The 22648-nt window shown below is 43.0% G+C and overlaps 1 protein-coding gene across 7 annotated transcripts in view; it reads left to right on the forward strand.

Moving 5' to 3' along the window:
• Window positions 1–22648, forward strand: part of PHLDB2 (pleckstrin homology like domain family B member 2) — a 240903-nt gene that overhangs the window by 124113 nt on the left and 94142 nt on the right. For 4 of the 7 annotated variants that reach the window (XM_070406164.1, XM_070406165.1, XM_070406166.1 and 1 more), the window contains exon 2: window positions 2064–2178. In XM_070406164.1, coding sequence (XP_070262265.1) covers window positions 2112–2178 — 67 coding nt within the window. In that variant the 5' untranslated portion in view covers window positions 2064–2111. Of the gene's footprint in view, window positions 1–2063; window positions 2179–13425; window positions 13457–13572; window positions 13900–14145; window positions 14227–22648 lie in introns of those variants that run through there. The other 3 variants (XM_070406163.1, XM_070406162.1, XM_070406161.1) reach the window with 3 other exon arrangements.

Here is a 22648-nt window from a genome sequence, read left to right on the forward strand (position 1 = left end):
CCGCACTTTTGAGGTAAGTCTAACCTTTCCGTGGAGGGGTGCAGGTCTCCCCTTGGCTCTTGCAGTCGCGCTGTTTGCGAATCGTTGCCTCCGGGTCAGTAGCCGATCTCTGGATGCCGGTGAACGCTGCCTGAGATGGCGCGGTCTCGCCGCTGCGCTGGCGCCCAGAGGGAGGTTTCAGCCTCAATCTCTAACCATCCGCATTTTTTAGGAGTTTTCTGTCTTTCCTGGCTGCAGACTCTCTCTCAGCTGAACCTCCCCAGCTTGATCGGGCCGATTGTTACCCGCTTCAGCTGCTCGCCCCTATCTGGTCCGGGACAAAGCACCAACACGTCTGTCTAAGCCTCCGCCATTTTTCAACCTCCGTCTTTTCACTTTCTTGATGGTAGTATTTGCAGCACAAAAGTTTTTCAAGCTTCTATTTAATATAACAATGCAAGTCTATATTTCAGCATTTTATTCTAAAATAATATTGACGTTGGTACTTTCAATGGAGGAGTTGGCCTTATAATTCATTGACAAAAGTGAGGCCCTCAGTATGGAATTCCTCTACTCTCAACCTCTCCTAACACACAGCTATTGATCTACATGGGCATCTATTCACATCTCCTTTCCCCAACCTATTCTCTTAGAATGAGGAGCACTTCATCTAGTCAAGGACAACCCTCCACTGGGTTCTTGACCCTATCCTCTCTTTCTTCTCCCACGATCTTCTTCAATCACTTGGTCCCCCTTTCTCCTAGATCTTTACCATTTACCTCTGTATCTTCATTCATATTATGAACCAGTTAGCTCACTGCCTCTCATTTTGAAGAAAAGCAAAACTTCTCACTATCTACATCTTCCAAATACATATCTTCAGCCATGATTTCTAACTTCACTTGGATGTTTTATGGATGTATTCTAATTCAACATGTCTAAAATTGAATTCCCCTTATAATTCCACATCTGCTCCACTCTCTATATCCATTCTTAAATAATAGCACCATCATCTACTACTTTACCCATATTTACACCATACTCTCCCCAGTACCCACCTCCCAGTACCAATAAATCATCTTGGCCTGATGACTTTTACCTCCCATATGTATCACAGTCTGGACCTTTTATCTTAAACAAATGCTTTAAATTAATTTCTTAGCATCTGTCCCCTCAAATATTGTAGATAGACCCATAACTGGTCTTTGTGCCTCTAGTTCTGCCACCATTAAAATCCATTCTCCTTAATACATCAAGAGTAATCTAAAATTGAATAGGGAATGGGCATTGTTATTTTACAAAGAGTTACAATACTGGTTATGTGACCTTTGATAACTTGTTTCTTTTTCTGGGCATGAGGGTTCTTATCTGTACAATGGAAATGATAGCACTTATTCTTAGAGTTATTGTGAAAATCAAATACACAGCAGGAACACAGCAAATAGGAGTCCTTGCATGACAGTGAGATCATATTATCGTGTAGGGCATCCCCTAGTCTGCATCCCTGAGTCTGCAGAAAAACAAAACAAAAACAAAAAAATTGGACATATAAGACCTGTAAGAAGCCTGACAAGTCAAGAGCTCCTTGGAGAGCTCTTTAGAACAAAGACATTAGCTAAACCTTTTCTATAATATGAAATTTTGTAAAAAGAAATAATAAATACAAAGTACCTAATAGGATACCTGGTAAATAAGCATGGGATGAAAAATTAGAAAATAAGCAACAATAAACCCCAAGTAGAAACAACTATGCTGATAAATGGACTCTTCTTACTGGCTAAGTGTTCTTCACTGCTTGTTTGCTGGCATATTTTGTTGCTGGTTTTGTGTGTTTTTTTCAAACCTTAATTATTCTATTCAAAAGTGCGCTTTCATTGATAATGATTGGTGGTGATGGTGTTTAAGTTTTGTCCTTCTAAAGGCTAGTCAGCAGTGAGATTATAGGATGACCCAGAATGTCTGTTTTTCAAAATCAAAGTAATTAGTGTTCCTCAGATGTTAATTCTGTTGACCGTCAGTTGTCAGAGATCACCGTGGCTTTCAGCTTCCCAATCATGATATTTCTCTTTTCTTGCTGCGTACAGGCTGGCACCCATCCCAGTTCCTCCTCTGAGATTCAGCAGAAGATCCCGATGGAGGAAGATAATACCCAGAAAGAGGAGCCCCAGGAGGATGGAGCTAGTGATGAGCAACACTTAGGTGAGAACTCCCTGGGTGTGCACTTCATGCTCAGAGATTTTCAGTAATGACTTTCGAGTATTTCCTGTCTTCCATACATATGGAATAACTGAGCATTGTTTAGCTAGCATAAACCTAGGAGCCCAGCAAGCAGCAGGAAGGCAGCCTAAGGTTGACTGCCCTCACTGAAGACATGCTGAGTTTGAACCAGATGCTGAATGGCATTCAGGCCAAAGCAGCTGGCATGGCAATATCCTTTCCAGGAACTCATCAGTCATTAAAAAAAATCAAAGCTCACACATAAAAAGAGTAGATGGAACAAACAGAGAAAGGCATCATGGTTTTCATCTCTCTAGAAGAGAAGCTGATCCTGCAGTCTCCTTTCAGAAGGGACGAGGCTGCAACCCAATCACTCCCAATTCACAGGGCTTGTGCTGGTTGAGTCTTTATAATGTGTTTCCAGCATTCAAAACTGAATAAATAGGCTCATAAAATTTATATTTTCCTCATTATTTTTTATTATGCCTCAGATGGTCAAGTAATCGGGGTTGGGGCGGAGGTGCTCAGGGATATGCTGGGAACCTGGTGTCAGGTAACCTCATTAGTATTTCCCTAAAACCAGCGCCTTGTCTCTGCACTGCAAAGTCCTCTTTATTAAGGGAGAATGATTTCAAGCTAGATTAAAATTTTTACTTAATTATTGTGCTAGGTTCTAGACACAGAAACAAAAATAGTTAAAATAGAAATCTCCTGTATTAGTATTAGTAAGGGTTCTCCAGAGAAACAGAATCAATAGAATACACACACACACACACACACACACTGAATGGGGCAAAAGTAGGTCTACAGTTGTTTGTATGGAAAATAGTACAATAATTCATAAATGTTAATAAAGAATAAGCTGTTTCATGCACTCACAATCCTAAACCTACTTTTGCCCCACCTGGAAGGAGAGAGATGAAGATTTATTCTAAGGCATTAAACGATTGTCTCACATGGTTGTCAGGGCTGGAAATCTGAAATCTGTAGGGTAGGCCCCCAGGCTGGAAGTTCAAGTAAGAGTCAATGTTGCAGTCTTGACTATGGATTCTGCAAGGCAGCAGACTGGAAATTCAAGGAGCATTTCTATGTGGTAGTGATGATTCCCTCTTTGTAAAACTTTAGTCTTTGCTTTTAAGGCCTAACTATTGGATGAGGACCACTCACATGATAGAAGGTAATTCACTTTTCTCAAAATCTACTGATTTAAATGTTAATCACATCTAAAAAATATCTTCACAAGAACTTCTAGACTGGTGTTTGACCAAACAGCTGGGCACCATAGCCTAAGAAAGTTGACACAAATTAACCATCATAGCTCCCTTACCTAAGGGAGTTTATGTCTTGAGCAGAGATGGAAGACAAAATAGAAAAATTTGCAATCCAGTAATATGAAATATTTTGGCACTTAACCAAGACTGGGGTTGAAATAGGGAAAAGCTTTCTGGAGAGCATGACTCCTGAACTGACTGCTGCTGGTTATGAGGGGAGAAGTGAATGAACATGATACAATAACTACAAGAAGTGTATCATGATTGACACTTCCCCTCCTTTCAGGAAGAGGAGAGAGGAAATGGTAAGCCACTAGGTAGAAACATAACCTGGAGAAACCAAATGATTTATTTTTTGTTTATTTGTTAACTAGAGGTCTGGTGCACGAAATTTGTACAATTTGTACATGGATGGGGTCCCTTGGCCTGGCCAGCGATCAGGGCAGATCAGTTTTCCTGCCTCCCCGCCTCCTCCTTCCCTTGTGGCCTGCACGCTGCCACCACGCAGTTCCCTGCCTCCCCACCTCCTCCCTTCCTCCTTTCCTTGCTGCCCGCATCCACCACCACCCACCCCCAGTCCCTGTCCTAGCCTGGGGCCCAGCCCCGATCAGGTGATTGAGACCTGCCGGCCAGGAGGAGGGACTCAGGAGTTTGGCTCCCAGCCCAGAGGAGGGAGCCAGCTCTCAAATCCCCTGGAAAAGGGGCCATGTTCGCTGACACCCACCCCCGGTTCCCCATTTCAGCCCGAGGGCCCGGCCCCGATTGGGCGATCAGGGCCTGCTGGTCGTGGGGAGGCACCGGGAGGTTGGCTGGCAGGCCCCATCAGTGATCAAAGCCTGCAGGCTAGGGGCAGCTCCTGCATTGAGTGTCTACTCCCTGGTGGCCAGTGTGTGTCATAGCCACTGGACATTCCAGTCGTTCTGGTCGTTCCGTGATAATGGTTAATGGTCGCTTAGGCTTTTATATATATATATATATATATATATATAGATGCTAAACTGAGGATTCTGGATTTATATCATCCTGAAGTCATGGAAGAGTCACTGAAGAATTCTTAAGATTGAAGTGACAAGATTAAATTTTCAATATTCAAGACCAATTCACATATTCAACAAATATTTTATAGTATCTGCCATGTATGAAAATCTGTGGGAGGCTCTGGGGATATAATGGTCCCTGACCTCACAAAGCTTAGAACTTAGTGGGGAGATAAGAAAAAAAAGACAAATATAATAATTACAAACTTTAATTAGTGCTATTGAGACACAGACCTAATTTAGAAGCTTTATAATTCCAGTGTCTACCTACTGCTGACCTACTGGCCATCACATCCCTACCATAAGTGCAAGCTTCAAATACTGAGTAATCACTCAGCAACTGCCCAAACCCCATTACCCTGTGGGCCAAATACACAGGGTCTTAGATTTGATACTCCTTGACTCTCTTTCATGAAAGTGTGAATCTTACCTTTCCCTTTAGGCCCTTCCATCTTCCATTGCCTTGAGTGAGCCTTGCCTATCACACACCCAGTGTTCCTTCAGCCCCAGGCCTAGTGAAACTTCATCTCCCCCGACACCCAGGCTTGGTCCAGGCCCTCTCTAGGAGTGGGAATTAAGAATACAACCAGGTGATAAATGAAGGTAAAGGGGATGGAGAGAAGAGTACTATTGACAGGTGTTTAAGAGGTAAAAATGATATGATTTGGGGACGGATTAGTAATAGAGGTTGAGAAAAAATAAGAGACTGAGGACCTTTTCCAAATTGGAGGGTTGGAAGACTAAATATAAGAAGTGACCTTTATTTAGTTATGGAATATAACAAAGAAGGAGGGTTAAGAGGTTCCAGTGGGGGAAGATGATGATTTGGATTTGCTTGATCTGTGGTGCCCAGGAGCCATCCCTGTGAAGGTGCACAGTATGTAACCACCTTCTTCCATCTGTACCTCTCAACACTCCTTCTTTGTTATACTGAGGATTGTGGCAGTTGTAATTAAAGACAAGAGATTGATATTTCCAATAGGATCAAAACATTAAACTATTTACAAAGTTATAGAGAATTTAACATGACATTCTAATAGCCCATGAGAGATGAAACTTTCTTTGGATGACAAATTACCACTGAATTATTCATTAAGAGTAATGTTGCCCTCCAACCATTTGCGTCCTTCAAAATTGCCTGTGTAAGAAATTTTCCACCTGCAGGGTCACTTTGATAAACTTCAGGAATCAGATAGGATAAGAGCTTGTGCAACAGGAAAATAATCAAACACATCAGGAATTGTCTTGATTGCATTGTCTATCAATGTTCAACAGACCAGAGGAATGAAAAGCAGTGAGGTGATCCCCCACCCCTACCATAGCACTCCAGTTGTTAGAGGTCCTCGACTTCACCTGGGCTTTTTGGAGAGGAAACAGGAGGAGAGCCACAGAAAGCTCTGCTAGCAGGCATCAGGGGGCGGGAGGGAAACACACCCTTTCACCATACCCACATTTGCCTTCCTATCTCGCAAATTCATTCAATATAGGTAACTCCCCCCTTGTGCATTGTTGGGTTGCTAAGCTAAGCCTTTTGTAACACTAACTTTAGTATTAACATTAAAGGTGTGGGATATCCATACATCTACCCGTGTTGAAGTTCTGGAAGTTCTTATATCAATCTCATAATTATAATACAAATATCCTGGGCAGCAACCTCTTTAAATGAACAAGAGGAGGACCTTTTAAATAGACTTTCTTTTTGTTCCTTTTGGAGAAACACAGTGAATGAATTGCAATCATCTTCTTTAGGCATGTTTTTAATTCACAGAAACTCTCCTGGTTCCTGAGAACAGCCAGAAATTCCAATGAGTCTAAAAGAACTATACTACTTATAAATATCACTCTCTGTATCTCAGAAACGAGTGCTGCAGACAATCATTGAGGACCTCGTGAGTGCTGATAAATCTCTAGTCAGAGCTGGGTGCTATATAATAATTTTTTATTAGCTCTCTTAACAACTTCCCTGAGAGAAACAATGCACTTAATATCCCCATAATGTGAAACATCAAAGGGGTCAAGCAAGTAGCTCCCAGCACCTAGTGACACAGCCAGTACATTGGAATTTTAAGTCACTGAATTTCTAGTCCAACACATGACTCAACAGCCAAAAGGTACCTGTTTCATGCTTATTTAAATGAGAACCTTTGGATCTGTGACTATGGCATCATCATAAGGTGAAAAAAAGGACAGCAGTTAAGAATTGACAGGGAGATTTGGGATCTTAACTGGGACCTTATATAATTCAGTTGAGCCCCTTGACTTGCATGGATACTTTTGTCTAACATACAGTATTAGGAAATAGAATTCATGGTGCTTTTTTGGAGTTAACTCTAAACTCAGTTGCTGGAGCTCATCTTTCTCTTTCTTCCTAGCCCTATATAATCAATTTCCACTTCCTACACAGCTGTTGCCTTTTCCTGTATTAGTCAGGCAAGGGGGAGCCAGTGCAAGTGTAGAGCAAGGAAATGACATAATTAAAATGGTATTAGACATGAAATCTTAAATTCAAAGCCCCATCACTCCCCTGCCCCCAAATCTGGTCCTGACTCCCTGGGTTCCATCTCCCACGCCCCACTCCATGCACTGTGGACTCAGGCCAGCTGCTTTAGTCCCTAGCCTTCCTTGGCTTTACTGTGGCCCTGCCTTGTTCATGTTATCTCCTCTGCAAAGACTCATTGGCCATAGATACCTTTTTTTACAGTATCCTATATAATAAAAGCATAATATGCAAATCGACCAAACGGCAGAACGACCAGTCACTATGACGCACACTGACCACCATGGGGCAAACTCTCAATGCAGGAGATGCCACCTGGTGGTCAGTGTGCTCCCACAGAGGGAGCACCACTCAGCCAGAAGCTGGGTTGACAGCTGGTGAGCACAGCGGCGGTGGTGGGAGCCTCTCCTACTTGCAGTGGTAAGAAGTGAGGGATCCCAGACAGCAAGAACCTTGGACTGTGAGCGGGATGTCAGACTGCCGGCTTAGGCCCGATCTCCTTGGGCCTAAGCCAGCAGGTGGACATCTCCCAAGTGGTCTTGGACTGCGAGAGGGTGCAGGCTGGGCTGAGGGACTCACCCCAGTGCATGAATCTCATGCACCGGGCCTCTAGTAATTTTTTACATTACACTAGAGGCCTGGTGCACAAATTTGTGTATGGGTGGGGTCCCTTGGCCTGGTCAGCAATTGAGGCCTATCAGGGGACCGGCTGGCCAGAGGGAGGGACCCCGGGAGGTTGGCTGGTTGGTTGGGGGCTGGCCAGCTTGGGGTAGGGACCACGGCAGGTTGGCCTGCTGGCCCCCCCCCTGATTGGGGCCCGGGGAAGGGACCGTGGAGGCTGGCCAGCCAGAGGAAGGTGATGTGGGAGATTGGCTGTGGGAGCACACTGACCACCAGGGGGCAGCTCCTGCATTGAGCGTCTTCCCCCTGGTGGTCAGTGCATGTCATGGTGACTGGTCGACCAGCCATTCTGGTCGTTTTGGTAGTTTGGTTGTAATGGTTGCTTAGGCTTTTATATATATAGATTACAGTTATATGCTAGCCAGTAAATTCCTTATTAGAGATACATTACAAATGTCTTATTTTATCTTCATCTCCCATCCATCTAGGCACACCATATGGAACAGAAGCCTAATAAATTTGCCTTTGTATTTAACATTCCCCATGTTATGAATCCTGCTCCCTGCTCTGAGTTGTCAGACGTCTCTATTGCAGTGAGGTCTGCTTATATTTGGCACATCCATTAGTGCACTTATCCCTGCCCAATGTGGCTAAAAAAAATATACGTATATTATATTAAAGGAGAATTTGAAATTAAGGTATGAAACAAATTGTAGGGATGGTGAAAGTCATATGGGAACAAAATAATGAAAAGCAACAGAGAGGAGAAGCTGAGTTTCTTACAATATCAAGGAGTACTACTGAGAGAGTACTGTTTCTGTGATGAACAGATAAGCTACAAAGAAAACTCCTTGTTTTAAGTCTGCCATGCAGGAAAAGTAGACCAATTCAGGGTCCTCAAGTGATTGAAAAGTGGGCCACACAAATGCAGCCAGGATAGGTTAATCCAAAGGGGACACACACACACACACACACACACACATCACTGAATCCTTTTCCTGCCTGATTCCAATACAGACTAACAGAAAAGGTTGGGGGCTGGGCAAAAAGAAACATTTTGATGCAGAAATTTTAATCACATGTCCCAAATATATTTAGATTATTCTCATAACTGAAGAACTAATCTCTTAATATTGTGAATATAAATCAGCATTTAGGGTAAATTTTCACTTTAATTTTGGTTAATTTTCTGGTGTTAATTTGAAGAGCTAATGTTTTATGTATATTTATTTCATATTTTTAAATATATATTTGAGAACATATAGTAAAATTCAAATATCTATTAAGGTTTTTGGAATAAAGATGCATAGAAGACATAAACAAAAAAAAGGAATAGAAAGCAAAATCTTTATTACCAAAGTACAACAATTTAACAGTAAATTTCACACTGAGCTTCCTGGCAACCAGGATACGATGGGAAACATTGGTTTACATAGTTCTTCTTAATAATGATTGCATATCTAGTGTGAAAATACATGAAGATACCTTTTATAATTAATTAAAGTACACTGATTTTGTAAAAGAGAAAATTCTAAAAGTACTAAATTCTAAAAGGTGTTTATGATGAGGAACTAAATTTATATAGGACAGTCCAACACAATGATTTATATCATTGACAACAGCTCCAAAGAAAAAGAGCAGGTGTGGCTGGAAACTACTCTTTTGATGCCCTGTGAAATAAGCCAGATACAGAACAACAACAACAAAAACTGCATGATCTCACTTAGATGTGGAATTTAAAAAAATCAAATACATGGAAGCGGAGAGTAGAAAGTTGATCAGCAGATGCAGTGAGGTGGGGGAAATGGGAAGATGTTGGTTAAAGGGTATAGAGTTGCAGTTAGGTAAGATAAATAAGTCTAGAGAGCTAATGTACAGAATGACGACTATAGTTAACAATACTGCACTGAACATTGGAATTTGGATAAGAGAGTAGATTTCAGGTGTTTTCATCATACACACACACACACACACAGAGGTAATAATGTGAGATATGTTAAATCATTTGAATGTAGTAATAATTTCACTATATGTATGTCCATCATCAAATCATGTTTTGCCCCTTAAATATATGTCATATTTATTTTTTTATTTAAAAAAACTACATCGGGAGTGCTCCCAGTGTGCTATAGTGCCCCTGTCCAAAGCATGGTGCCTATATTATCAAATTGGTTCATAAAAATATGAGTTTGAGGTTATTAGTCCCAATTTTCAAAATAGAAGTTTACTTCTCAGTGAAGGTAAATAATGTTCAAATTACTTGGCTAGTAAAGGGGCTGAATTAGGGTTTAAATTCAGGTCCACCTGACTCCAAAATCATGATCTTTTCATTGCACTCTGTAAATGAAAACTTCTTGATTCTCTGCTAGGCTATCATTGCAAACACAGAAAAAATGTACAGAGTTAGGACATAAGAGATAATCAAGTCCAACCAGTCTTTGCTAATGAAAGGGTACAACAGCAAAATTAATTCCAAGTGAAATAATTCATATATCACTGTGTGCAGCACTTCACCTTTCCTCAACTGAGAGGGTGAGGATACAGAAAAGTAAGATCAGGCACTTCAATCTTTGCAGATCCTGGAGAAAGGAAAAGGGAAGCAATTTCTGCTGTGTAGTTTACCACACAATATGCCCAAGTGCACAAAAGGAAATGGCAGACAGAGGGAGGTGTAGCTCTGGTCTGTGATTAAATAGGGGACTTTGTTTTAAAGAACCCAGGAAATGGAAAATGTAGAAGGAAAGAGCTCATTTCTTTTTTCTTTCTATTTTTAAAAATGTCACAATTAAGCCCTGGCTGGTTGGCTCAGTTGGTTGGGCATCATCCCCAGCACCAAAAGATTGCCAGTTTGATTGCTGGTCAGGTCACACGCCTGGGTTGTGGGCTCAGTGGTAGGAGGCATCAATGTTGCACTCTCACATCAATGTTTTTCTCTCTCCCGTTCCTTTCCTCTCTCTCTAATAATCAATAAAAATATAAAAAAATTTAAATGTCACAACTAAAAGAAAGTCTAGTAATAATGATTATTACAAAAACAATAGCTGTTAAATTTTGAGTGCATTCTACACATTTTAAGATGCTGGGATCTGCGCTTCACATTTAATTTAACTTTTATTTATTTATCCTATATTCTGGTCACTATGGCATTATGAAAGCTATTGAAGACCCATACTAACTCATCGGGAGTTAGATGGTTCACTGAATTTAGTCATTTAAAAAAGTTCCATTAAATCAATACCCTTTGAGCCCTTTCCATGTATCTATCAAGTCTTGGATATGGTTTACACAAACATGAAAAATGATCCATCTAGCTTTCAAGGAGCTTGGCTACAGTAAAAGAGACAGAGATATCAACAGATTTTCTTTTTAAAAGGCAGTGCGGGGAGGCTGATAAGGATTGTTTTTTGTATAGTGGTTCGGAATTATTTATTATGCAGAAATTTCCCCTGTCATCCCTACTTAAAGAAGAGGTGGAGGAGAGCATCCAAGAGGCATGTAATCTAGAATCATGTTGTCTGTGTTCAAATTCTGCCTCTATAGATTTATTAACTGAATGATCATGGACTTCTCTGTGCCTCATTTTTACTTAGAAAATGGGGATAATAACAGTATTTACCTCATAAGGTTGCTATAAGGATTAAACTAATTAATATAGAAATATATTTGGAAAAGTGCCTGGAGCTGAGTGAGTAAAGTGAGAGAAACCAGAGCTGAAGTTAGAGAATGACAGAGCATGTGTTGTCCTTCTGAGCCACTCTGTGGACTCTGGCTTTTGCTCTGATTGAGATGGGGACCATTGCAAGGTTTTGAGAGGGGAGTCATGAGATGCCTGAAAGGTTTTACAAGGATCTTTTGGGCTGCTGTGTTGAGAACAGCCCACAAGGGGGGCAAAAGTATGAAAGAGAACAAGGGTATTCAAAGTCAAGATGTGGTGAGATTAGATCTGGGTGGCAATAACAGTCGAGGTAGTAAGTGGTTGCATTTTAAATTTACAGTGTTTTAAAAGTACAACCGAAAAGATTTTCTGATGGATTAAATTTGAAATGTAAGAAAAATAGAAGTCAAGGATGACACCAAGGTTTTAGGCCTGATCAGAGAAAGACTTCAGTTATGACAGGGTCTTTGGAAGCTGGAAGGAGGAATTTCAGGATATCAGTGTTGAAAAAAATTAAGTGGGAGAAGCCTAGTAGACATCCGAATAGGCAGCTGCACAGCACCTACAGGTCCGGGGAGATGCCCAGGCTGGAGGTAAAATTTGAGTGTTGTCATCACATAGATGGTATTTAGTGCCATGAGACAAGATGAGGTCACTAAGGGAGGGAGCACAGATAGAAGACAGAGGTCCAAAGTCTGAAGTTGGGGCACTTACCACTCCTCAGTCTGGGAGAAGAGAAGGGATCCGCAAAGGAGTCAGGGGTAGGACAAACAACATGAAAACATGGTGTCATGAAAGTAAAACAAAATCAGTTTTAGGAGAAGAAAAGTGTTAATTGTTACTTATAGTTTAAGTGAGATGAGGAGTGAGAAACCTTCGGCTGGAGTAGTTTCATCTTGCGAAGATGAATTCTAGGGACATGGGAGAAGCACAAGCCTGGTTGGAGTAAATGGAAAGAGAGAACGTGGAGAAGAGCTTTTCTTAATAACTCTTTAAAGGAGTTTTGCTGTGGATGAGAGGTAAGAAAAAAGAGGGGGAGGGAGACAAGTGCCTGGAGGAGGAAGTGGAATTGAGAGTTTTTTTGTTTATAAGATGGGGAAAATAACAGGATTTTATGATCATGGTGATGATGCAATACGCGGGGAAACATGATGTGGGAGAGAAGAGCGAGATGCTAGAGCACTAAGTGTTGGAATGATCCATGTATGTTTCTGTGGGCCAAGAAGAGCGGCAAGCGGGGTGTGGGGGGGTGGGGGTGGGACTCGTCCTATAAAACACCAAGCTGTCTATAGGTAAACCTCTCCTCAAAATTAGAAGCCAGACTTATACGTGCACAAATGAAGAGTTCATTAAATAAGCTATTTGTTGAGTGCCCAGGAGTGCCACTCACGGTGTCAGGTACATTAGGTACTTTATCCAGGAGCTTACAAACCACCCTGCAGCATCAGGGCCATTATTACTGCACTATAGATGGAGACACTGTTGCGGGAGCTAAAACTACTTGCCCTGAGCCATACTTACCTTAAGTTAGTGTGCGCTTCATTGTGCTCTTAAAAAAAAAAAAAAAAAATCCTCACAGGAGGAAGTTTGATTTTGGAGAGGGAGGAAAGAAGGGAGGGAGAGGAGGAGGAGGAGGCAGATTGAGAGAGGGAGGGAGGGGAAGGGAGAGAGAGAGAGAGAGAGAGAGAGAGAGAGAGAGAGATCAATGGGCTGCCTCCCTTAGATGCCCTGACCTGTGATCTAACCGACAGCCTAGGTATGTTCCCTGACCTGAATCCAACCGTACCTGCAACCTTTTGGTGTGTGGAGGACACCCTAACTGAACCACGGGCCAGGGCATTGTGCTCTCTCTCGCCGCTGTGAGCTCCTAAGGGCCCACGGCCTTTATCTTTGTAAACCCAGAGACTGGCTCAGAACTTGGCAGAGGCTCACATTCCCGCGGACCACAGTCAGGGCCACCCTGGGTCCAATCGGTTGCCTTCCTCAGAAGCACCCATTGGAGGACATTCACATCAGCGCTGTTCTCATTGGTTACAGCAACTCAGAAAAATATGTTGGCAAAGATAGAAACTTTCTGGGGAAATAAATGAAAGGACATTTGCATGCATTTAAAAATCCTAGGCCCTGAGCTAAGGCCGTCCCCCAACGACTTGGCAAAGCTGTTTTTCTGACGCATCAGGTACCTGCTGGCGGGCGAATTATGGGGAGGAGGTGTGGCAACTTGGAGTTCCCAGTAGAAACTTCACCTTAGGGTGGGGAAATCGTCACCCAAGGATGAGTACCCTCCCGTCTTTCTTACAGCTCATTTAAAAAAAAAAAAAAAAAAAGCCTGCCACAAAAGTCTCCTGCGCTGCTGTGGGAAGCGCAGCTTTGTGAAGCCTGTGGATGGGGCGCGCAGCCAGGTCCCGCCAGCCGCAGTAGAGCCCCAACTGCAAACTGCCCGGGAGCTTCTTTGCTCCAAGTCCCTCGGGTGCGCAGCGGTGGTGCGAGGGGCCGGGGGCGCGGGACAGAGCGGCGCGGAGCCCACCACCGCAGCCCGAGGGGGACCGCCCCGAGCTGCTGGGCGCACGGAGCGCGCCTCCGCTCCCCCGGCGCCGGCACCCGGCAGCCCCGGCGCCCCAGGTGAGGAGGGGGCGGCGGCCAGCCGGGAGGAAGGGGCCGCGCCGCCTCCGCGCGTCCGGGCCGCTCCCCCGGGGCGTTGCCTCCCCCGCCCGGAGTTGGTCGCCGCCGGCTGTGCCGCGCAGGGTTGGGGGAGGAGGGGAGGCAGTGGCCGCCCGGGCCGGGAGGGGCGCGCTGACTGCGCTCCGCCAGTTCGGAGTAGCCGGGCGGCCGCTGCGGGAGCGGCGGCGGGGCCGGAGCCCAGGGCCGCGGGGCGGGAGAGCGGGGCTGGGGCCAGGCGAGCGGACGGCGGGCGGGTGGAGAGAGGCGGCTCGGAGGAAAGATGAGGCGGTGAGTGGCGCCGGGACCGGCTTCTTTGCTTCTCTTGCCGACTGTAGGGACAAAAGCGCAGGCTGGGGGTGAGCGGAGCCTGGGCTGCTCTGCTCTGGGCGGTTTCTCGGGGGTCGGGTGGACCTCCTGTTGTGAGGATCCTGGGAAGGGACTGTCGGGGTAGAGGAGATGTTCACAGAGCGATTGTAGGGGACAGGCGGGATTTGGGGGGACCTGAGGCAACTTTTGCCGAGAACTCTGGGATACCCCAGGAGAGAGCGATCAGGGTCTTGGGGATATGTGGGCAGAGGAAGGAGAAGGTCCACGGCTGGGTGGCGTGGGGCGCGGGATTCAGAGACGACACCCCCGCCCACCCCAAATATCTGGCTGGTTCCACTTTGTTTCAAGAGTGGGGCTCAGGAGTTTGAAACCTCCAAGAACCTCAGATTCTGATTTGGACTTGGATTTCCCCAAAAGTTTATGGTATGGCGGTCTCCGCACCCCTCAAGCGGCTGGAGGTGATGGGGAATTTTTGAGCCCCTTTCCCGCGTGCCCCGCGCGGCGGAGGCGCAAGGTTGGCTGGTAGGTTTAATAACAGCCCCGGCAGTCATCATTTATTAAAGCGCCCAGGACCTGGCTGACTCCCGCCACCGCCAGGAAATTAAAAGGCTGACAGGCTGTCCCCTTCCTGCGCTGGGGCTTCCCGTTTGAAAGAGTTTGGGAAGTCGAACTTACTTCCCGCGCCTCCCCCATCCACCTTTCGCAACTAAAGAGAGAGCTGCTCCCGCAGCCTTGCAAGTTGGTAGACTTGCCCGGGGCTGGATATCCTCCGGGCTGGCCCTGCCCTCATCCCTAGAAGTCTTTCCTCTGCAGCTCCGAGGTAGCTCTCAAAGAGTTCTAGAGTGCACAGCGAGTCACAGCCAGACACCGCTGGGAGTGGAGCAAGGAGAAGAGGCAGAAAAATGCGGAGTCCTTTTAGTGTAAATATTTGTCAGCTACATTTCCCTTCATTGTACGAGTGGGTATTTTTCAAGTATTGGACTTGTAACTTTGAGCTTCCCACTTTGGCTTTCTTTAGGCGTTTGACATATGTCTCTGAGATGCAAACATTATCCAAATTCAGCTGAAGTTCACAGTTTCGGAGGGTTAACCTTTTGCCCCTAAAGCCCGAGGGAGACCGCCCCGAGCTGCTGGGACCGCGCCCCCGGCCCCTCCGCACCACTTGAATTTTTAGTTCCTGGTAGGATAGCAACAGAGTAGTTGAATTTAGGATAAATAAACCTTTAGAGTTGCCCAGTATTTTAACAGAATGGCTACCTCCCTGATACCCTTGCCCTCCATTGTGTAAATATTTGTTTGAATAAAGAGCTAAGGTTCTTTGAAAAGTGTCTGTTCATGATTCTCTTTTAATATCTTGGCCTTAGTTACTTAAAAGGCTTTGGGTTGATTGTGTGTTGTTGTTGTTTGCCTTACATATTTAATGTGGGAACTAAAGCATGTACTTAAACTATAAAGTCCCCAAAACGTTTATAACTGGCGTTTCCTTTAAAAGCAAGGGGGCGTTGAGTTTTTGCTCTTAGTTAACCAGCTTAGCCTTTACCTCCTGAGACCCGGAGGTTTGCAAATCCCAGCCTTTCTCACAAATGGAAAAATGAGATGTTTGGTTAAGAGTAGCCATCATTTCAGTCAGTTTGCAGGCTTCAATCAGTTTCATGCAGCTGGCAGCTGCTGCTCTTTTGCGTTGTCTCTTGATCCCTGTTTGAAGGGGGGGGGGGGGGGGGAGATACTCCCGCAAAGTGGGCTAAGAGCTTGCTACCTCCTATCTTAAAGAACCCAAACCAAAGCTGGAACTCTAGCAATCTTTTCAGAAACATTTTATTTGCGGGCTTTTGTACAAGAGAGAGAAGAAGAAGAAAAGCCAAGTAATTAAACCAACCACTGGTTCTCGATATTTTCTTCAAAGCCCTATTTTGAGGTCTGTAAGCAAGGGCTGATTCTGGAGTGCACTGGTAAATTACTGTGAAAATTGTGATTCCTTTTAAATACTTTTAAAGAGCAGTTGTGATTATGACTTTGTATGTTAATTCTTAATCCTTTACAGAGAGGCTGTGCTTGGGAAGTCTGTGGTTTTGTACTAATACATCTTCCAAGAGCAAAGCAAGGTCTTTATAAATAGGATGACTGTCTGTTAGGTCTTGGTATAATCTTGGTATAATTAACTGTGTAAATGTCACCCATTTGAAACAAACAAACATGTTAAGTGATGTGCTTTATTTTAAAGCGCTGGTATACATTATAGGAGTGGTTCTCAGTGGGGAGAGGGAGGGATTTTGCCTCCCCTCCCCCCCTCCGCCCCCGCCCCACCTCCCCAGGGGGTATTGGCTAATGTGTGGAGACATTTTTTGTTCTCCCAGCTGGGAGCAGGGAACAACCCCAACTGACCACTGGGGCTGGTGTCTAGTGGGACAAGGCCTCCGATGCTGTGTGATATCCTGCAATGCACAGGACACACAATGAATTATCCAGCCCCCAACTCTTCACTGGAATATTGCCTCCTGGGCATTTGTTAACAAGTTTAGGGATCTTAATCTCATTTGGATCCTCAAGAAGCCAATTGTGTTCTTGCTCAACAAAGAGACCATGTCATAGAAGCCATATTGTCTGCAGCAGGTTGGTTCTTTTGCCCTTGGCATTAAGGGGCTTAATATACCATAGATTGGAAGGAACTTCTTGTGTTCACTGAGGACTTAAAATCACAGAATTTGGGAGTGTTAGCATGTAAGGTCATTTATAGGTGTAAGAGTTGCTCAGAGTTTAATGACCCAAGTAGCAGGCGTAGTTCTAGGAATAATCCAGGATTAGAGATTTTAGAAGCTGATATTCAAGCAAATGTAACTTTTTAAAAAGTGGATCTGACCTTTTGTGAGGCTTTAGAGGTACCTTCTCCATGAGGAAATAAATAAACTCTTTGATGGGGGAGAGTGGCATTAGCCATTGTGACTGTGGAGCATATGCCTGGGTGTGTCAGCCCCAAGATGGGGATGATTCCATTGTGTGACCTGTGACACTCTACGTCTCATGCCTGCACCATCCTTCCCATGGCAAAGGGGGCAACAGATGGTTTCACAGACATAGCAGATGCTGCTTTTGAATCCAGGTACAAAGCAGGACATTGGAGATTTTCTCTCTCTCCTTGCCTTGTGGGTTAAGAGCAGAGTGCATGAATGGATAGGGTTGTCTTGGACAGAAGGGAGAATGAGAGAGGCCCCCTGGGTGTGGAGTCTAAAAGGACACCTGGTGTGGGTACTTGAAATATCGGGGTGGGGGTGGGGGACTACTCTTTAAAGTATATGATTGTCTAACAACTGTGTTGTACACCTGAAAGTAATACAAAATAATATTGAATGTAAATCATAATAGAAAAACATTTTTCTTTGGGGGAAAAAAAAAGACAATCAAGGAAATAAGGAAATAAGTGTGCATTAGGGCAGTTGTAGGGGAAATTCATACGTTGATGAGTGGATATCTAAGATAAATGTGATAGCAAGGAACTTGGGACAGGAATCTAAAGACACTTCAAGCTTAGCTATTCTTTGGGCGAGTAAGACAAAATAAATCTGGGGGTAAAAGGAACCTCAAAAGTCCTCTTCTATGAATTTTTTGGCCACAATCCACCCAATTGGATGGACAGTGCAGAATCTGCAAGCCCACTCTTCTGAATCCGGTTCTATTATAGTTCCTCTTATACCCCATGGTCTCCACCATTCCATCAGTTTGCCTTGCGGGGAAGAAAATGATAGTAATATAAAGTTTTTGTTAATTTCCTAGGAGAGTTTAACCAGCATGGTATCTGTGCATGGCTCTGTTTATAGAAAGCAATTATCTCAATGAGTTTTTGATTATCAGAAAAGTTGTGCACATGTGGCCTGATCACGTATGAACATATGTATTCCCACATTTACATTACTCTCCGATCAGCCACGGGGCCTGTGATTATGGATGCTAGTTCTATGTGCTAAGTGGTCCTGCCGCAGTAGTTAGAATCCTCAAATCTGGGAGGCTCTCACAATATAGGAGAAGTTGTCACTATGCCTTTGTTGGGAGAGGTCAGAGCTCTACCCTGTGCGGAGGTAGGTTCTTATCATTTTGACACCTAGCCAATGGGTGCACCTCAAAGCCAAGTACATAGTAGTATATTTAGAAACGATTATCAAGTGATGACTCTTTGAAGGGGACTGGTCCCTTTGGATGCTGCAATAAAAGAGGCAGTAGCCTTTTCATAATCACCTTTTGTCTAGTCATTCTTGTTACCTTTATTTTTTAAATGATAGGAGAGAAGACATGAATCGATTAAAAAGCAAAAACTGTTGGCTGAACATATTTATTGGCACTTGATTAATGTGACTCTTATCTCTTGAAAGTGAAAAATAACGAAAAGGGTAGCCCAAGGTTTTCAAATCCCTTTAAAATAAATATCTAATGAGGCAGAGCTTGTCTCTGTCACCCAGGAATTCAAATCTTCTAGGGGTTAATTTGCACACAGTTGTTTGCATGATATTTAGGGATGTTTCTTAGATGTTGAAAGGCACCTTTGTGCCATATCTGCTTTAATGGCAAGATAGTTATCTGTAACAGAAGTAAGAGAAACCGAAGTATAAAAATCATTTTATTGAGGTGCAGTAGGAAAGGTACGGATTGGAGAAACTTTCTATACAAAGAAACAGACAAATAAACTAGAGAGTAACAGGCTAAATTACATGGATAAATTTTTATAAGCGATAGTTTGTTTTGTATAGTGTGTATAGGTTGATTTATCAGATGAGCTGCTTTCCTTTACATTACAAATTAAGGGGAAGAAAAAGTTTGCCAATACGTAATATTGTTAACCTCAAGCAGCAGGTCAGTCTTTTCTAAGACTTAAAATCTAGAAATCAAGGTTCATCATCTTAGAATATTTTATCGGCACATTGCATGTGCTTCTCTAGATGGCACATGCTTATGGAATTAGCATCAGGGATAGAAAAAAAACTGAAGGTTACAGATTTCCCCCAGATTTGTTTCTTGACCACTTTATGGCTAAAACAAGGGCAGGTAAGAGTGAAGGACAGCCAGCTCTTACATTTTTTGGACCAGTTCAGACTGAATAGTGCTTCATAGCAAGCAGATATTCAGAAGAGACTAGAAAATGATATTTGGCTGCCACACCGCTTATATCATTGCAGAAGTAGGTTTCAAACACAGCTTAAGATTTATGAAGGAAATTGCAAGCCATGGGGATCCAGACAAAATATTTCTTGCTGAATCAAATACCCATATTGAATTGCATTATCATGGCTGTGACCAGGCCTTTTTCCCACTCTGATATGCTGGAACAATTTACCATGCCCTTGGAATGTCATGGGCAACAGCGCCGGTGAAATCTTTTCCCAATTAGGTAGCTGCCACCTTATCACTACAACATGTTTCTGTTCTGTGGTCATTTCCTGCATTGTATAACTGGCACTCCCCTTTATTTAACCAGTATCTATGGGAGTCTAGAAAGTTGGAGCAGAAAGAACATCCAGTTTACTCTCACCTTTTTAAATATGTGGAAACCTCAGCTAAAACAAGGTGAAGACAGGTGAAGTGACTTGCTCCAGCTTTTACGTCTGCTTTATTTTGGCAGAACCAGGCCCATCCAGGTCTCCTGACTCATGTTCCCAGCAGCCTGTCCAGTGTTTTTTGCACTAGAATGTCCATTACAATAAAAATAACATCCTCATGTAACCATTTCCTTTATCAGGTCTTTGGGCCAGATATAAAAAACCAACATTGATTAAACTTAATTTAATCAGTTGTTAATTGATCTTGCTGATTCATTCCCTTTTCCTTTTTCTCCCAAGCAAAAGAAATGGTTACAAAGTAGGTAGCAGGAGAAGGAAAAATTAAGTGTCTTATAGCATCCGCCTTGCATAATCAACCATTAAGTAATGGAGAGATGGTATCATTATTGCTTTGTTTTGTTTATTGTGTAGTATTTTTGAAACCCATACACTCAATTTTTGAGTTAAAGGGAAGAACATGATCATGGAAGATGTGGCCAAATTGTGTTTGTTTCATCTCTCTTGAGCCTACTCATGCCTGACTATTTCCAGCTTACAAATATTGGGTAAGGGAATGGGGAACGTAGCTTGTTTGGGGAATGTTACTTTAATAAAAGATGGTTTTTAAGAGGGTGTATTTTGATCAGTAATGTGAGGTGGGGCAGGATGGTGGAAAGACCAGAGCTTGCTCCTATGAACTCGGCTTTCAATTCAAGCCAGGAGCGGTGGTCTCAGTGTCAAGAGGGAGCATCTTTATCCCCATGTGATCGCAGGGTCAGTATTTTTCTTTCTTGAGATTGGCTTTGAGCTTGAAAGACACTACTTCCTTCTGCTTCGGAAGTGCATCTAAGTACAGGGCACACAGACCAAGACCTCCACCTTAGCGATTCCAGACTCACCTTCTATGGCTTCATCTTCACTGTGGTCACCACTTAATAGAGGGGCTTCTTCCAGGTCTTCAGTCAGAATCACTTTAACCCAATGGTGAATTAGGCCAATAGTCAGGAATAAGAAATATCTTGGAACATTTGATTTATTTGGGAACATTTTAGAAATCTTTATCTTGAACTCCAACTCTTTTAGGATTCTATAAAGAACCCTGAAAATAAGGGTCTGTAATTTCTTGCCTAAAGAACTTTCCCACTTTGAGAGAAGCACTAATGTAATGTAAGAATTTACAAAATATATCAGTCTCCGTCTTAACGTAAACATGTAAGAAGTGTGTGTATGTTTTAACGTTTTTTTGAGGCTGCATTTCTTCACGATATGGGCAGGGAATTTGAATGACCCAGATGTTTTTGAGGTCACTTCTGCTTTCTGTCCTCCCTTCCCTGCCTTCCTCATTGGCCGAAGAGAGTTATCGCAGAAAACATGCAGCCAAATTCCTTGGCTAGTCTAAAGTTCATGCAGACAAGTTATGTTCAAGGGACTAGCACACATTTTTTTTTAAAATCCTATAATTGATGTTTTACCTTCTTCACTATGAGTCCTCTAAGATTCTTAAGAATTCGTAATATAAGACAATCTAGACTTATTTAAAAGTAGCTCCTCATTTAATGTGTTGTACACCTAAAACTAATACAAAATAGTGTTGAATGTCAACTGTACTTGAAAAAGAAAAACATTTTAAAAGGTGACAAAATATAAAAATGTACAAATTTCAAAGAAGCTTAATTCATTTTTTTAAAATAATTTATAAAACTGAAAATGAAAGATCCTCATTCTTTGTTTGAAGTATGGCTATTGATTGTGACTACTTTAGGAACCTTTCAATACCATCTGGAGTATTTTTATTTTTTTTTAACAAAGCTTAGACTTCAGTGCAGCTAGAGATGAAAGAAGTGAATGGTGGTGTGGAGTTCGACTCCTTTATTGTGATAGGCACAAGCTGAAACTTTATTTTTTGTCCTCACTTCTTCCATCTACATTAAATGTTCTCATTATTCCCCATCACTCCTCACTCCCTTCTGTGCTGCTTTCCTCCCTGTAGCATCATCTGATACCTTTGTTCTTTCTTTAAGGGTTCCCCTTACCTCTTCTTTCACTTGTTTTCAGAATGTAATAAAGTAGAAATTCAAAAACAAAAGAAAATGAAGAAACTCGTGTAATCAGTGTCCTGAGATATCATGTCAACATTATAGCGGTCCTCACCTTTCTCCCCGCCCTGCTCTGCATCACCTCCACACACCTGGGGGATTCTGGGGATGCCTCAAATTGCCGAGGTCCTCAAGAGCAGTCCCCTCTGGCAGGCACAAAAAGCCCTTGTGCATTTCAGACCACTATGTGGGCAGCCTGTGTCTGTCTCTGTGTGTCTGTCTGTAAGCATGTATGTGCGTGTCTACACACAGTAAGATTTATAACCTCCTGTTGTAATAGGCTCAATCTGCAAGAATAAAACAGCCATTATTCTGCCATTAAAATACACTTATTTCTGTGGAACAGCTTTTTGGGGAACTTTGAGAGATGAAAATATCCTCCTTGGAGATTGTCAACCTACGTAAGAGTCTCTAGTGGATAATAATTATTTTGTTCGAATGGGCAGATCTTTAAATAACCAAGAACATGGTACAAAGGAAGAGGAGTGGAATCCATTTGCTGCTGTTTATTTGCCAAAAGAACAAGAAGAGTACAATGTCTACTAACAGAACTTTTTTTTTTTTAATCTTCTCTGCACTGGGATATGCAATCTTGAGTGTGGAGGAAGCGTTAAAGGACCAGAGTTTGGGAATCTGGATGAGTGAGTAGGAGATGAGGAAGTTCTGTAGAGATGGAGGCTGAGACAATGGGAAGGTCCAGGTTTAGGGATGCTTGAGAAACTGTGGGAGCTGAGATTTGAAGGAGAGAGGATCTGGAAATACTTG

The sequence above is a fragment of the Myotis yumanensis genome, unplaced genomic scaffold, assembly GCF_028538775.1.
Source record: "Myotis yumanensis isolate MYYU_CA2020_CCGP unplaced genomic scaffold, mMyoYum1.0.hap1 SCAF_2, whole genome shotgun sequence".
Lineage (NCBI taxonomy): Eukaryota > Metazoa > Chordata > Mammalia > Chiroptera > Vespertilionidae > Myotis > Myotis yumanensis.